The sequence below is a fragment of the Limulus polyphemus genome, unplaced genomic scaffold (assembly GCF_000517525.1).
Source record: "Limulus polyphemus unplaced genomic scaffold, Limulus_polyphemus-2.1.2 Scaffold3876, whole genome shotgun sequence".
Lineage (NCBI taxonomy): Eukaryota > Metazoa > Arthropoda > Merostomata > Xiphosura > Limulidae > Limulus > Limulus polyphemus.
The window spans coordinates 72,942-89,600 of NW_013669486.1; the positions used below are offsets into that span (position 1 = coordinate 72,942).

A 16,659-nucleotide genomic window follows, 5' to 3' on the forward strand; every position below is an offset into this window, starting at 1 on the left:
CGATAAGGACTGGCTTTAAGATTTTAAAAAAAATTATCTTGATTTAGTTTAGAGGATGGAACAGCCGAGATGGACCAATAAGTTCCTTGTTGTCCCATAACGTTATGTTATGCTATGTTGAAGCTGAAAAATGTCTCATCATTTTTATCAATTTTTAATTTTTAAACCGAAATTTGTACTTGTATTTTTACCTCATATTTTTATCAAGTCAATATTAAGTTAGCTGAAAATCCTACAGAAGGTGGTATATAAAATGAACCAAAGTATATACATAAATATGTATACAATAGAAAAATCTTTATTTTCTGTCATACAGGAATGCTCCATTTGTTGTACATCTATAAATTTTTTACATTTTATTTTATCAAATAGTTAGCTATTAATCTCACTTAATAAACAGCTGTTAGTGCAACATTTTGCATTATTTGTACTCAAATATTTTTAAACCACAGTATACACATGGTAGTGATTTATAAAACTAACTCTTATTTTTGATGTCACATGAAACAATATAAAACCTAAATATTATATTAGGAAGGTAATTCATATTTTTAGGATGTTTAAAACACTGGTTGTATTACAAAATTTAATGAAGTTTTAATCTTTTGTTTTAAAATTTATTTCATTCTTAACTGCTGAATTAACTCCAATGCTCTGAAAAGTACACCAACAAATATTTTACAGGTCCTAGAAATTCCTAAGTTTTTTAAATCTAAATTTAAGGAAAAATAATAATATTAAACATAGTTCTGTAACATGTAATACATTCTGGTACTCTTTTTTTTTATTTTATTTTTTTATGTAAGTTGAACTGAAACATTTTATTCATTTTTATACTATTTTAATTAACAGTTCAAGAGCATTACTCTTCTTTCTTTATGTCCACTTACAGTTTCTGCACCAACATGGCACCAGCACCACCACCACCATTACAAGCAGTTGCCACACCATATTCTCCAGGTTTCAGGTTCAAGGCAAGACAATTAACAATTCTTGTTCCAGACATTCTGTGTGTATAATAATAATAATAATCATATAAGCAAAAGAATATTTATGTAAATTATTTATAACGGACTACTATAATAAACATGGCTATTGAAAATTTTATTCCATTATATAATACACCATTTGTGAAAAGGAACATGTAAGCATATATAATGTCTAATTATGAAAGCTCTTATATTTCTGATCTTTGCATATAAGAGTTCTAACCAACAATAAGTGGTTAACTTGAAGCAATATTAACTAAAATACTATAGCTGGCCTTATCAATTAAGTTAAAACATTTTCTTGGTTCTACTCTCCTCTGTCCTTCATATTTTTACATTAATTAATTAGTGTTTAGAACCTATTTTTTTCATTTTCGGTGTAGCATATAACTGAATGTGATCTCTATCTACTTGTTATTTCAGCTTTTAGCTCAAGCAGGAATTAAAACAGAAGATGTTGCTATGTGGGAGATTAATGAAGCTTTCAGTGCTGTTGTTATAGTAAATATCAAGCTTTTAGGCCTCAACCCTGATAAAGTCAACCCAAATGGAGGTGCAGTAAGCTTGGGACATCCTTTAGGGTATGTAACTGACTTATTTTCTATTTCAGTTTTATTCTCAGTTGGATGATTGAAATGTATGGAAATATATATAAATAACATTCATAGATGGCTTTACTAAAAGGGATGATTTTAAAAAATATATTAGTCTAAATAATTCACGAGAATTACAAAAGAGAAACAAACTTAGAATGGTATCACCTTAACAACTTCTTAACCACCCTCTATGCAAAAACTACACATTCCAGAATAACGGAAAATTTTCAAATAATACTATATTAAAATAAGAAGGTAGAAAACACATGGTATGTTTTTGTGTAAAACAAAATACTGTCACTAAAATGTGTATGGAACATCATAAGTAGGTTCTGGACAAAAATACCTGGTTCTAATACATTGTGCAAGGGTGTCGACATCTATGTCCTCAAGTGTAGATGAGGTGAAGCCTCTACAATCTCCATTAAGATTTAATGAGAGTTACCAGTCATGTAGATAGTGCTAGTTGCTCTGAGTAAGTCTGGTGTTACCATGGAAGTAAGTCAAGTTAGGTTTAAACAGTCTGATAAATGACCTTGGCCAAATCAGCCAAACATAACTTTTTTCTTATCCAGTAAAAGTGACTTTCCATCATCAAACAATCAAATACACACATTGTATTTGTAATAAAGATTGTTCAATAATGTTTTACACCAAGTGAAATTAAATTATTCAGAGAAACTTATAACTACTCAGTAATAAGTATTTTGTTGAATCTCTTGTTATTTAGTGGATCTACCCAATCACTCTCAGGATAAGTTTGACCTGAATATGCCACAATATTATGGCTTGTTAAACGTTAAGTTTTAATTCCAGCAAGGTTAGTTTGAAATGTTCCAAGTAATATACAGCAAGTTTATGGTTATGTCTTTAACAAAATTAATAATGATTTGCACCATATAAATATTTTTAAAACGTTTTTTTAGGAAAAAAAATTGATAGTTTCAGTGAGCTACAAAATTGTGCCAGCAAACAAAATGTGTTTTAAAATTGTTTTCTTATGCAAAACTATATTTTGAATAGTATTAAATTGGGATATAATTTTAATTTTATCAAGAAACCAGTAATAAGCATGAAATTGAGCTAATTTCTAAGAAAAATTTCAAAGCAGCAAGATTTTTGATATTTGGTTACAACAGATTACACAGAAAAATATTTATTACCTAAGAATAACAAACATACTTTTACAATTTATTGTGATTGGTTCAAAATACTGTTCATATGAATTTGGACATTTGGGATTAAATTAGAAAAATAAAATTAAAGACTTTATCTGATTCATGCAAAACAGACAAATTTTATCCTCCAACTTTATGCTGTAATTATGAACATATTCAAAGTCATATTTTTAACAAATTGTACAAACCTTATGTACAGCCTGAGCTGGAGCAACTGGAAAGTCTATGGGATCAACAGCAGCATCAGCAAAGCCTTTAAAAAGGGAAAATATTTTATTTACTTCTTGACAAATATACTACAACCTAATAAATACAAAATTAGATAAAGAAGTAGCTGTTGTTAGTTTAATTTTATTAAAAAAATGATAGATACAAACAATGTTGGAAGAACTAGCAGAATACAGCATGTTCTTACTGAAGATACTGGAATAGCTTTTACTGTAAAGCATTCAGTGTCAATTAGTTCTTTAATATAAAATCTAATGGCATTTTCTTTAACTCAAATATTAATCAGTGACATTTTTTTACAACTGGTGGCTATTCTTACCCCTAAATTTACTAATGATGTGTTTTTTTTCATAATTTATTTTACTCTTAGTAATAAACTTTAATTATTAAATCTTCTAAAATACATGTTTCATCAGATGAATTCAGATAAATAAAACCATACTTTGGATTGTTTAGTATCCATTCAGTCTTCTAAAAACCATATTTTGGATTGTTTAGTATCCAATCAGTCTTCTACAAACCATACTTTGGATTGTTTAGTATCCAATCAGTCTTCTACAAAACATATATTAAGTTCACTTGTTCACTTTTTTTCACATATGTACAAACATGAGATGAAATATAATGTGTCTAAACACAAAAGTGTAAGTTGCTCCTGTAAGCATATAGTTTGCTGTAATTTTAGTTTGTAATATGATAGCTACAATTGAAATCCATAACCTACATGTTATACCAGATTCTTCTATTTTTACACTTATATACCATATCATCTATGTTTTCATTCTTGTATTATGGAAAGATCATATAATACTCTATCCATGTCTATTACTTTAATGACACTGTAAACTGGCAGATAATTAACTAATATAACCATACAAATGAATTATTTAAACTTTCTAAAAAAATAAGACATCCAGTACAGTAAAATGCAACTACAACTTGCCAATATTCTAAAATTTAATGGGGAAAATCCCTTGTCAATAACTTCAGACTTCTTTTTTGGACACATGGTTATAGTGCTTTAAACTTCCAACTTTACATTTTATTCCTTTTCATAATTTACATACAGTCCGTTCATAATTTGAATTTATTTGCAAACAACTGGCTTCTTAATTACAGCTCTAAAATATGACTAACATAATTAGCTTATTTAACTTTTGTCTACTTTTCTTAATTCGTTAATTTTTGCATTTGCCCACTTCTGTACTAATTTATTACAAAAATATTTACCCAAAATGAAACCATTTCTTAAACTGTATTCTACTTATCCTTTATAATAAATTATGTTTAACTTTTTTGTGCACCCTCTCTTTTATGTTTTACAAACAAAATAATATTAAGCATCTTATGTTGTTTCTCTTATGTATATTGATGCATTTCTATCTGCACTCTAAGATTAGTGTTGGAAAATGAACATTTTCACTTTTTTTGTGTATTACAAACAATAGCTGAATATGCTTTGGTGTTAATTTGTATTCATTACATATGTATACACTTAGCTGTTTTTATTTACTGCATTTGTTTTAATAACTTCTGCCAATTAAAAAATACTGTAACAAAAATTGTATTATACAAATACCCTTGCCATTATATTTTCCATTTTCATTTCAGCTTTTTAAATATTTTTTTTTTACTTTTTACTACTATACAAAACCTGATACAACAGTGTGTACATGGCTGTGCACAAACACTAAAAGCAGTGTTCAGAAAATGTAATGTTTTTTTATTAATAACGATAACAAAACACTGTATTAAAAATTTCTAATAATGAACCAAAAAACATCATTCCTAATTTTATTCTTCATCTATATTCTTTAAACTTATAACAATATTAGAGATATATCTGGAAAAAAATAAGAAATCAATACATAAAAAAAATGATCATGTGCTTACCAATTATTTTTGCAAGAGGTTTAACCTTAAACTTTTCCATAGCTGGTTCAGTCATTAAAACACAGGCAGCTCCTCCATCACTTAAGGTACTTGCATTAGCTGCAGTTATGGTTCCTATTAGAAAACATTATTTATTCAAAGGCACAAGAAATGGAAAGTAATTACTATTATCTTAAACAAATTTTTCTTATTTCTAAAACACATACAAATATTAGACTTGCTAAATAAATTCACTTGAATACAAAACATACTATAATTAATTGTAATATACTAAATATCCAACAAAGTTAATCTATGCAAAAACTAAATTTTGTTTTCTTCTAAAAATGTCATTCTACGAATGACATACTAACTTAAAAGAAATTAATTAAGTGAAAATAATTTTAAGTCCAGTCCATGTAATGATGACAAATTAGTTTATTTCTTACTTTAAATTTCCTATAGGCTGCTTTTACTTGTACATAGTTGTAGACCTAAGTTCACAAATAACATTCAAACAGAAATAACTTGCTAATGGTATTAGAACTAATGTAAAAATAAACTTATTTGTACAATTCATAGTTATTTGATTGAATAACTGAACATACACAGTCAATACCACTGGCCTAAATACTTCACTCAAACTAAATTCACACTACTCGATGGTTCACTCAATGACTGACACTACCAACTGAAAACTAAATACTCAGTACTTATTCAATATTCACCCTCTCAGAACAAATTGTCTACTTCTATTTATATCTGTAGTTTAAGTTTCTAGACACTTCGCAAAGTCTTGATCAGTTATATTCCCAAACATGTTAGAAATTCTAGGACATTCTTGATTTTAATGCCATGTGCTCTCTAGTTAACATCTAAATTTTAATATTAAAACTATAGCTTATAACATTACATATAAAGCAAGAGATTTATTTGTTATCATATTAAAGTATTTTGTGAGGAAGCAGGCACGATGGGAAGCATAATATAATACTTTTTATCTTACTGAGTGATTTTTTTATTACTACAAAAATTAAAATTGAATATACAAAATGACAAGAATATAGAGAGCTTCAATTTTGGTTAAAACTTAGATAAAAACTAAATCTGTTTACATTTAATAGCAAAAGGATGTACATTTCATGCTGAAAACTTCAATAATTCCAATGTCATTCTAAATTTAATCTATGTATATTGGCTTGAAATGACTCTTGTAGCTTTAAATACAATACTGTTATGTGCAGGAAAAAACAAAACACAAAACATCAATACAAGAAGACTCAAACAATGAATGAAAAGAATGGATTATGGTCAGTTAGCTAACACAACTGATCAAAAGAGGAAATATTGCTTACTTCCTCATGTAGTTTTTATAGTTGATACAGAAGAAATTCAAGAGCAAATTTATAATTTTGTTTCTTAAATAACTTTAATTTTAATGTTGAATAAATTAAAACTGAAAGTGAAATCTGGCAAGTTAAGGCCTAACTCAACTAGAGAAAAAAAGAAAAATTATAAACCTTAAAATAAATTTAAGCAAAGTGTTTGGTTAAACACAGGCAAGTCTTGAAGGTACAACAATTTGCTTACATGCTATTTGAAACGAGCAACAAAATTCTGGGAGACATGTTAAGCTCATCATTTTCACAGTTAGTTGAAGTTAAAACAAAATCCTCTTAGAGTCTAACAGAAAAGAGAGGGAAAGAAAACATTTAATCTCATTAATAATTCATAGTTTTGCCTAAATGTTATCCAATTAGTTTTGTTAAGTTTATTATATAATGTCAAAGTTCAAAATCTCACCTCAGCCCCAGTTCTCACTTCTCGAAAAAATGCTTTAAGAAAAACTAACCTATAACTCTGTAAATGGGGGACACGTATCATACAATTTAATATGCGCAACATGTATATACATTTTTCTTTAGCATGAAGGTCATTCTAGCAATATCAACTATTATATGAGAAAACTAATGACAAGGTTAGGGAATTCTTGAAAATATGTGGCAATAATTAAACCTATAATAGTTAAGACCATTGCAATTCACAAGCTTGCACAAAGATAGAGAATTTCCCAAAATTGTACAAGAAAACTTAAAACATTTTGTGACAATTTTTTTTTTCATAGAAATATAAACAGGAGGGTTTTGGATCTTAGATTAAGTTATGTATCAATATAATCATGTTAACCTCTTTCTCACATTATATTACTAATTAACTAGCAGTAGGTGAGGAAAAAAGTGTACAATGGGTTGTAATGCTCTACTTTCTTCCAGAAGTAAATAATAAGCAATAATCATTCAGAATGTGGTTTCTTTTAGATTTTATCTATATGGCAGCTACTTTTTAAGAGCATTGCAAGTTCAACATAACAATATTAGAAATTATTACACACAAGTTTGCAAAATATTATCACCAATTTTTTGTTATCAGGAATCTGAATACCAAAAAGAAACAACTATAATAATGTCTTAAAAGTTCTCATTTGAAAGCTACCATCTTTTTGAAATGCAGGAGGCAATTTTCCAAACTTTTCAAAATTGACACGGGTAAATTCCTCATCCTGTTTCACTTCAGTATCAGGTTTTCCTTTTTTTCCTGGGATGACAACACGGACAATTTCTCTATCAAACACTCCAGCCTAAACAAAAAACTAATTTTAAGTAAATTTAACAAAATTTGGGCCCTACGAATTCAATTAAAAAGTTTTTATGAAACCACTGTCATTATTCTCTTACAATAATAATGACATCAAGTACATTTATATATAAATAAATACATACACACACACACACTCATATATATGACTAAGTAAGTAGTTGCACCTCAAATATTATAAGATTATATTTTCAATCAAATTTGGCAACATTTAATTTCCTAGTAAATCATGCGTATAAAATCCACTGTATAAATAGAGGTTTTAATTACAAACTTAACAACATTAAAAACTATTCAGTAAAACAATTCATATGATTTAAAAGTAATTTAGTTTTTTTCACCTTAGAAAGTCTCACAAATGATACCTCCATTCAAATATGAAATTTAAGAATAGTTTTATTATGTATTCCAGTAATTTTTTATGTTGTGGTGTTCAATTTACAACATGATCTTTAATAAAACAGAAGCATAAAAGAAATTCAGAATAAACAACTAATACTGATACTTCCATTTAAAGAAGACTGATACTTCCATTTAAGAATAGACTTATTTCTTACTTTCTATTCTAGTAGTTACTATTTTGTGGGTTTCAATCTACATGTTTTCCCTTATTAAAACAGAAGCATAAAAGATAGTCTAAATAAACCATTAATGTATTTCAGTTCATAATTTTAATTGTACTACACACCTCAAATGCAGCCAGAGATTTTTTATAACTACTTATGGCGTATTCATCTTGTTCTTGTCGGCTGATGTTGTAATTCTTGGCAGTTTTCTCACCACACACTCCCTAATGTTAAAAGGAAGGTTATGAAAAAATAATCAAAGTGAAACTAACAAAATGAAATACAATTATTACAACTGATAGTCACAAAACTCTCTTGGCAACTTGTGTACTTATGCTTCACAAATTATCTTAATTGATGAACTAGAAAAAACTCATACTACATGTCTGTTTTTTAATACTTTTACCATGAAATTCTAGATCATGATTGAAACAACTGACACACACATTTACGGTATTAAACAAATATCAAAGTGCAACATTTTTTTACCATTCACTCAAAAAATAACATTAAAAATCAGCAACAGTTACTTTGTAAATATATATTTGAAAACTTTGTAGAAAGTTCATTCCAACAATAAATCCATTTTAAAATAACTGCCTAGTTAAGTGCATACTTTAATATTGATAATAAACACAAATGACAAAAAAATTAGCATACCATTAATACCCTGTTGTATACATCAGTCAGACCATCATACATGCATCCATCCTATGAAAAAAGAAATACACTGATAATTTCAATAGTTGCATGTCTGTAAATATATACAGCATATATTCATTAAAGTGATATATTACACCCTACAGCACAGGGTAAGTTTTTTGGCCTGATAAGCAAATGGAATTATACAGTGGTAAAGCTTCAGTTTCCATCTGAGGTCTTGGTAACACAAAAAACATACAAGCTACCAAAATAAAAGGAAATGTCTAACCATATTAAATCAACCTGGCCTTCCAAAATGTTCTTTGAAATATTTTGCATGAAATGTTTTCTGATAAAAATGTATTGTAAAATAGGTGTTTAGTTGTATGCCAATTTCACCAGTTCTATTTCACCATCTTTCAATGGGCTTGGTCAATTTGACTGACCATGCAATTGTGAAAGTATACATACTGTAACTCTGAATGTACTAAATGCATCTTCCATAAATCTGAAAAGCTTTTAGTAAACATTACAAGTCTACTGTAAACAAAGAATCATATTTTTTCAATAAAGTATTTTTTACTAAATTTATGTGAATTTATGAAGCCTTTACTGAGTAAGTTCAAGTGAAAGATGATTTTCATGTTAAGAAGAAAAACTTTCACTTTTCAATTTTATATTTCATTTACAGAACCTCCTAAATAAACAAACATTTTGTTTTCTGTAAAACTATATTTTATCTCTTTTTATCTATGCTAGAACTTACTCCAATTATCAATGTACAGTGAAATGAAAAGTTGAAAAACATGAAATAAAATGAATACCTTTTTATTTTCTTCTTCTTTGAATCTGTAGTTAACTAAAGAGTTTAAATTTACTATTAACCATTTTATATCTGTTTTATTGCCAGACTTTGTTCCATTGATGCTGTTTATTACTCCATTAAAGATGTAAACCACAGAGGAAGCTCATGTCTATCCCCCCACAAAAAGATTAAACAAACCAATCAAGTTACATTCACTCGTGTTCCTAAGCTCATGAAATTTTGAATTATTTTAGTCTTGCTACCTAAGAAATTTCTAATTTTTACATTTTAGATAGTTTCATTAAAATATAAATAACAATAAATAAACATTATACATTAAAAACAAGAAATGTTGCACATACTCAAGGTTCCAGGCCTTTTGCTGTTAGACACCGATCTACATTTAACCATAATATTTTTCTCACTAAATTGATTGTTCAAAAGATTATTCCTGTAGCTTTCAAATATGTATTATGTGTTATTTATTTAGCTTTCCAAGTAAGCTATAAATAGGTTAAGAAAATTCCATTAGCTGATTGAAGTTCAACAACAATCATCATAGACAAAGAATCGAAGGCAAACCATCTACACATGCCTACCTGTTTTGAAAGACAGGACAAATGGGAGGGGCTTCTCTGAGGGGTTTGACAAACTTATTGATATTTCAGAAAATTCAGAGAGGAGGAAGTTCATATTTTGCATTTCTTGCTTGTAATTACATATAAATTGTGTTAATAATTGGTCAAACACTCTAAAAGCTGAATTATTGGAGATGTGAGATCTAAAGTGGAAAATTCAAAGTACAGGTGCATCATGTGACAAAGAGAAGTGAAGATTGAGAAGTTTTTAAATATTTCCTTCTGAAATTAAAAGATAATATAAAAATTTTAATTACAAACATAATTTTGATAATAAAGTTGATTGATTAAATTTTGAATAAATAAATAAATAGATATGTATATATGATATACATACTTTGACCCGGCTGTATGCCAGGGTTAAATGAAGCTTTGATACAATTTACTAAATATAAACATTAATATTCACAAATAGTTTCTTTTTTACAGAAAAACTCGAACCAAAACATTTTGCCAAAGTACACATTTAATGATTAACTCTCTCGATTCGATTGACTTCATAACCTTTTTGTACTTGTTAATACAAAACGTGTATCTTCACAACATTTGGCAGACTTTTAGTAAACATTACAAGTCTTTTGTATGCAAAAAACTCTGAATTTTTAATGAAGTATTATTGATAAAGACTTGTCCATGAACCTATACTTTCTTTTTTACTAGTCCTTTCGCAAAGTGATTTTCACGATAAGATTAAAAATACTTTTCTTCATCTCAGAAGTCTCAAATTTTATTTGCATAATACCTAAAACTTCCTAAATAAATTTCAAACAATTTTTTCAGTAAAACTTTATATTTTATCAGTTATTTTCTTTATCCTAACTCCGAACCTACTCCAAACTGACCTGGTGACCATGAAAAAAAATCTAAATAAATCTAAATTACCCCTTTTTTCTTTATAGCATCACTTTAAAATGTAACATGAAACTACATTTGTTTATCCTAAATTGTTTTAAACTCATAATAGTATATATCTGTTTATAATTAAATTTTATTGCTCTCTGAACCATAACTAATTACTATTCACACCATTATAAGATGTAAAGCACTTAGCAGACATGTGGCTTATGCTATGCTGTTGAATTACATTATGCATGAGGTACTCATGAGCATACCTATTTTTACCTTTTAGTTACTTTTATAATAATAAATAAATATTACACATGAAAAACATGAAATAAAGTACTTACATTGGTCTTTTTTTTTTGCTGTTGACTGTTGATGACACTTAACACTACTTATTTTTGTAATAATGGTAGTACTGCACTAGATGATTTTTTACTTAATTAAATAATGCACCAAAGGACACAAAATAATTACATGCAAAAAGCAGACAATGTCCCATAATTATTCACAATTTTTCTAACTTTTTAACTATGTAACAAGAACTGTTAAAAATTCATCTAAACTTACTGATGTGTTTCTCATAGGAATAAAGCTTGAACTGAAAGGGAAATTGACAATTCTCTGTACATAAAAAAACATTTGATAGAGTAAAACCTTGGCTTTCTATTGGTTATAAATAATATTATATTAGACATCAGAGAGAACTATTGGCAATTTCTGAAAGAGAAGATATGACAGTTGGGAGTGGCAAGAGGGGTATATTTTCTATTTGATGGCTCTGTAGCCAAATAAGATTGAAGGCTATAAAAATTATGCTTTGCCTGAGTCATGACAACATTATAACGAGTAATTTACAATAAATTTCATACTTCTTGGAGGGGTGGTAAATAAATCAAAGAGTGTATGCCTAAAGAGAAAATGTCACAATTTTCATACTATTGGAATTTAGGATTTTTTTTAATATTGCCTGATAAAATTAAGAGCTTAAAACTTAGATACTATTAAAATCTGGATTATTAGCTATGTTTGTATGTTATATTTATTGGTATGCTAATGAAAGAAAGCAGTTTAATTAAAGTTTGAATATAAACTCACTAAAACCTTGTGACATGAACAGAAAAAGATGCCCATGGAGAGAGGGTTAAAGATCTGTTTGCACAGAAATAGACTGTTTTAAAAAATATAAACTTTGTACAAATAAAACCATTCACAAAAGTAAAATCAAAATGTATTTTAAATTTCAAACATGTATACATACCATTGTCAAAAAATTTACAAACTTCTCCATAAAATGACAAGCTGACTGAAGTACATGTCCTTTGTCTTGGTTATGAACTTAAAAAAATGTGGGAATGGATGCTATGACAAATAACACAAAATTCCTGACTTTCTCACAATATATTTATAACATAACATATTATTTCAGTATTCATTATTAACTCACCAAGAGTTTTGTATAAGCTTTAAGAATTCACAATGTATATACTTAAAACATGGTATATACTGTGTGATGTTCAGAATGATTCTGTACAAAGAGCTAACTGACACAATAGTGGCAGTAGGGTTGATTTCTGTTATCTGCTTTCAACAACTACATCTTGATGTTCTTCCACACTGCCTCACATTATTAATTAATTAAAGCATTAGCTGTAGAAGTGTCTTACAGAATGAAGTTGTATGGTCTGGGGTCAAACTAGGAAGTGGGTACAACTCAAGAAACAGCTCTTCATATCAACGTTATGGTGGCTGTTGTAGTATCAACTTCATCCGAGTTTATTTATTATTGCAGTAGCGACAGCCATTTTTTTTTCATCACATTCCTCCAAAGAGGGTGCTAGCACATTCTTTGAAATATCCAAGACATTTGTGTGTCCTCCCCCACACTGTGTGTATGTTGTGTTATAGAAAACTTAATGTGTGTGTGTGTGTGTGTGTGTGTGTGTATTTTCTTAGAGCAAAGCCATATTGGGCTATCTGCTATGTCCATTGAGGGGAACCAAACCACTGATTTTAGTGTTGTATATACGAAGACTTACTGCTGTTCCACTGGGAGATGGAAAATTTAATAGTTTTTTTTGTGTAAGAATGTGGTGCTATATATGAATGTAGCTAATGTTAACTTAAGTCAAAGATAATAAATGCTCAATAACAGCAATAATGTGGGTGGAGGGGGCTGTGAACCTCCATGAACATGCCCCTTGTTCCAGACTATCACCCCACAAAGTTTGGGTGTGGTTGGCCAAGCAAGCTAGGAGTAATTACATGTGGGACAAACAGACAGATATCAAAATGCAATAATGTTACATGTTGCAAATAGAGCTGGGTGATTAAATTCAATCAATGAACATTAATTACAATGATTAATGTCATTTAAAATAATCAATTAATCAAAATTACCCTTTCCAATTATATTTTCAAGCATTTCAACTATCAAGGCCTTATGCAAGAATAATAATTTAGCTGAATGTAATCAATTAAGGAGCTTAACAATTAATTGATTATTGAATCACATTACTCACCTAGCTTTGTTTAAAAAGTGTTTCATTACCATTACAACAAATTAAATTTCATGATATTATGTACCGACATGTAGTTTTCTCCAACTAGAAAAAATAAACAATTATATTCTCACAAAGTTAGATGTACATATATATACGATGGTAATTATGCACATTTGTAACAGTTTGTGAAAAAAATACTTACTATTAAAGTAATGTTTCCGAAAGGTGGGTCTGCTCGAGGAAGATAATATGGGACATTGGACATACTCTCTATTCCTCCAGCAACCATGACTTCCTGTTAGATATAATATATTATTACCATTTGTCTATAGAAAGGTGGGTCTGCTCGAGGAAGATAATATGGGACATTGGACATACTCTCCATTCCTCCAGCAACCATGACTTCCTGTTAGATATAACAATTATTACCATTTGTCTGTAAGAGTTGATGTCCTTTCAACTCATAAAAGTGATTCACCTTTTTTTTTTTCAGCTTGCGTTATTGGGATTTAAAAATTAAGGAGAAAGGAATTATGTTTAAATGTAAAAGACATGTACACAAGTTCATGTTGAGCACAGCCTTACTATAATCCTGATGAAATACAAATGGAGGAACTATGTATAGGGATTTATTCATTTCAGGACACTGTCATTAAACATACTAAAGTGATCAGTCATTTCAAAGCATCACTATACGAGTATAAATATTTTAACTAAAATGGTATATTACAAATTCCTACAATATGTAGTATATTACCCAGTTGTCTTACTAGGAGTAAGCCTTTGCTATACTTTTTAGTACCATTAAATACTTAGTTTGTTCTTTTAGTGTGGAGGTTCCCAAACTGTGGTCCATAGAAAGGTTTCAAAATTACCAAAGGAAGAGTTTGTAGATCATGGAGCAAACCAGACACTCGAAACATTCAACTACACAAGCATGTAAAATATGTATAAATTATAATGAAAAGTCTAAAACTCAGTTTTATATGGCTTTTAAGTTAAAGAGCAAAATGTATTATTTATTTGAGAGTTGTCATACATTGTTAATTAAATAATGACTTGCCTGCCAGTTTCTCTACCAAGAGAAGCACTTGTTGGCAGAACAATAAGGTCAGAGTATATATGAAATCCATTATAAGAGTTTTGGATTCAGAGATTGGAGAGTTCTCAGAACTTGCAGATAAAGCAGTGCATTTTCTTATGCTATTTGCAAGATTAGATTTTGATCACTTGCAACACTGAAGTCCAAATAAAGTTGGAATGAATGCTGAACCTGATCCGAGGCTTCAGCTGGCAAACATTACAATCAACATTATAGAACTTTGTCCATAAAAACAGGTACACCCATTGCATTAAAATTTAGAAAGGTAGGTCTGGGGTTAATAATAATAATATAGTGATTTTATGCACTTATTTTGTTTTATTAATTTATCCTGTCATAATGTGGACTATCACCACCACCCAAAAAAAAACAAAACAATGTGGGTGGTCCATGAACAAAAACAGTTTGGGAAACACTGTGTATGTATGAAATGACGTAACTTACACCAACAAACCAAATACAAGCATACAAATTTGTACTTATAATCTGTTTTTTTTTAAGATGCCAAGTTTGATTTCTACAAAATTTTTAAAAACAGTCTTTTTTAATAATAAATAATATGCCAGATTTGCTTAGGAAATTAGAATCTACTAGAAAAAAATACTTATATTGGTATTTGCATCAAATGTTAACTTGTTATTCAGTCATCTTCTCCAGTTACTAATATTTCTTCATATTTTTTTTCCACAACATCTCTGAATTTTTTAATAAGCCAATGAGAACCTTCGTTTTAAAACCTGTAGTGGTTTCCTTGTTTATCTTATCCATTTTATAGGTTAATTTGTTTAATTTTTTCTGTTTAGTTTAACCAAACAATTTCAACAGAAACACACTTTTTTTTCTATTTTGGATATACTTTTTTAAATATTGGCTTTGTTTCCTAAACCATTATACCTTATATGAAGGCCATTTCAAAGTAACACCATTTAACAAGAGGAAACATAAAAAGGTAACATTCCTTCTGAGAATTTAGGTTAGATTTTATGTATTAAACACAACATAAATCACAAATTTTTCCTTCTTCTTTTTTACATAATTTCATGATTTTCTGACTATCTAGATTATGTTAGAAAAAAACCTTATTTCAAATGCTTACCTGATGTCCCAGCATAAGATTTTGTGCTGCAAATGCTATGGCTTTCATTCCTGAGGCACAAACTTTATTAACAGTAGCACAAGGTGTAGAAACAGACAAACCTAAAAAATTATAATGAGAAGCTAATTATATGTAATAACATAATAGTGAGTGTTTAGCAAATAGTTCATGTGTGATTAGTTGTGTTTAGACACAGCTCATATTTTTAGAATATTACTTTTCTTATTATTACATTTAACTTGCTTATTTTGATTACATTTTTACTATGTACTTTGTAATTTTGTTATTCATATAATTTATTTATTATTATTATCTTATAAAAATGAGTTTTTGCTTTTGCTGTACTATCTATATTGTCTTGCTACCCAACTCTGTAGTTAACATGTATCACAGTAATGTACCTTAAATGTTAAGCTACTACAATTATATTATCAGACCCATTTAACGGGCATTCACTGGTCACTAGATGTTGGTTTATAGTTTGGGTGCTGTTAAATGCAAAGCTATATAATGGGCTATTTGTTCTCTGCCCACCACAGGTATTGATACCTGATTTTCAGCATTGTAAATCTGCAGACTTACCATTGTACCGTTGAGGGTCACTACATGTTGTTAGGAAGAACTGTATAAAGCTTTGAATATATTGGTGCCACACTTTTCATGCAACAGGGAAACAATAATAGTACATGAAGCAAACTACTTTTTAACTATCGTATATCGTGGCATAAAAGTTGATTTTTTTATGACAGAATGTTATACCAAGGAACTTGTACAATAAATACAAAAAAAATGGAGGAAAATTCTTGATTGTTGGTGAACGACATGCTTATAGAGGTTGCAGTTGTTGTTGTTGTTTTGGCGATATATATATATATATATATATATATATATATATATATATATACTACACACACACAACAACAACTAATACTACTACTACGTAAATAC

The 16,659-nt window shown here is 28.8% G+C and overlaps 1 protein-coding gene across 1 annotated transcript in view; it reads right to left on the minus strand.

Moving 5' to 3' along the window:
* Positions 1 to 276: 276 nt before the first annotated feature.
* Positions 277 to 16,659, minus strand: part of LOC106470207 (acetyl-CoA acetyltransferase, mitochondrial-like) — a 26,109-nt gene continuing 9,726 nt past the window's right edge. The window contains exons 5-12 of the mRNA XM_013930745.2: positions 15,712 to 15,812; positions 13,716 to 13,808; positions 8,745 to 8,795; positions 8,207 to 8,308; positions 7,357 to 7,501; positions 4,885 to 4,998; positions 2,948 to 3,016; positions 277 to 1,017 (exon numbers count right to left, since the gene is read on the minus strand). Of these exons, the coding sequence (XP_013786199.2) occupies positions 887 to 1,017; positions 2,948 to 3,016; positions 4,885 to 4,998; positions 7,357 to 7,501; positions 8,207 to 8,308; positions 8,745 to 8,795; positions 13,716 to 13,808; positions 15,712 to 15,812 (806 nt within the window). The 3' untranslated portion in view covers positions 277 to 886. The remainder of the gene's footprint in view (positions 1,018 to 2,947; positions 3,017 to 4,884; positions 4,999 to 7,356; positions 7,502 to 8,206; positions 8,309 to 8,744; positions 8,796 to 13,715; positions 13,809 to 15,711; positions 15,813 to 16,659) is intronic.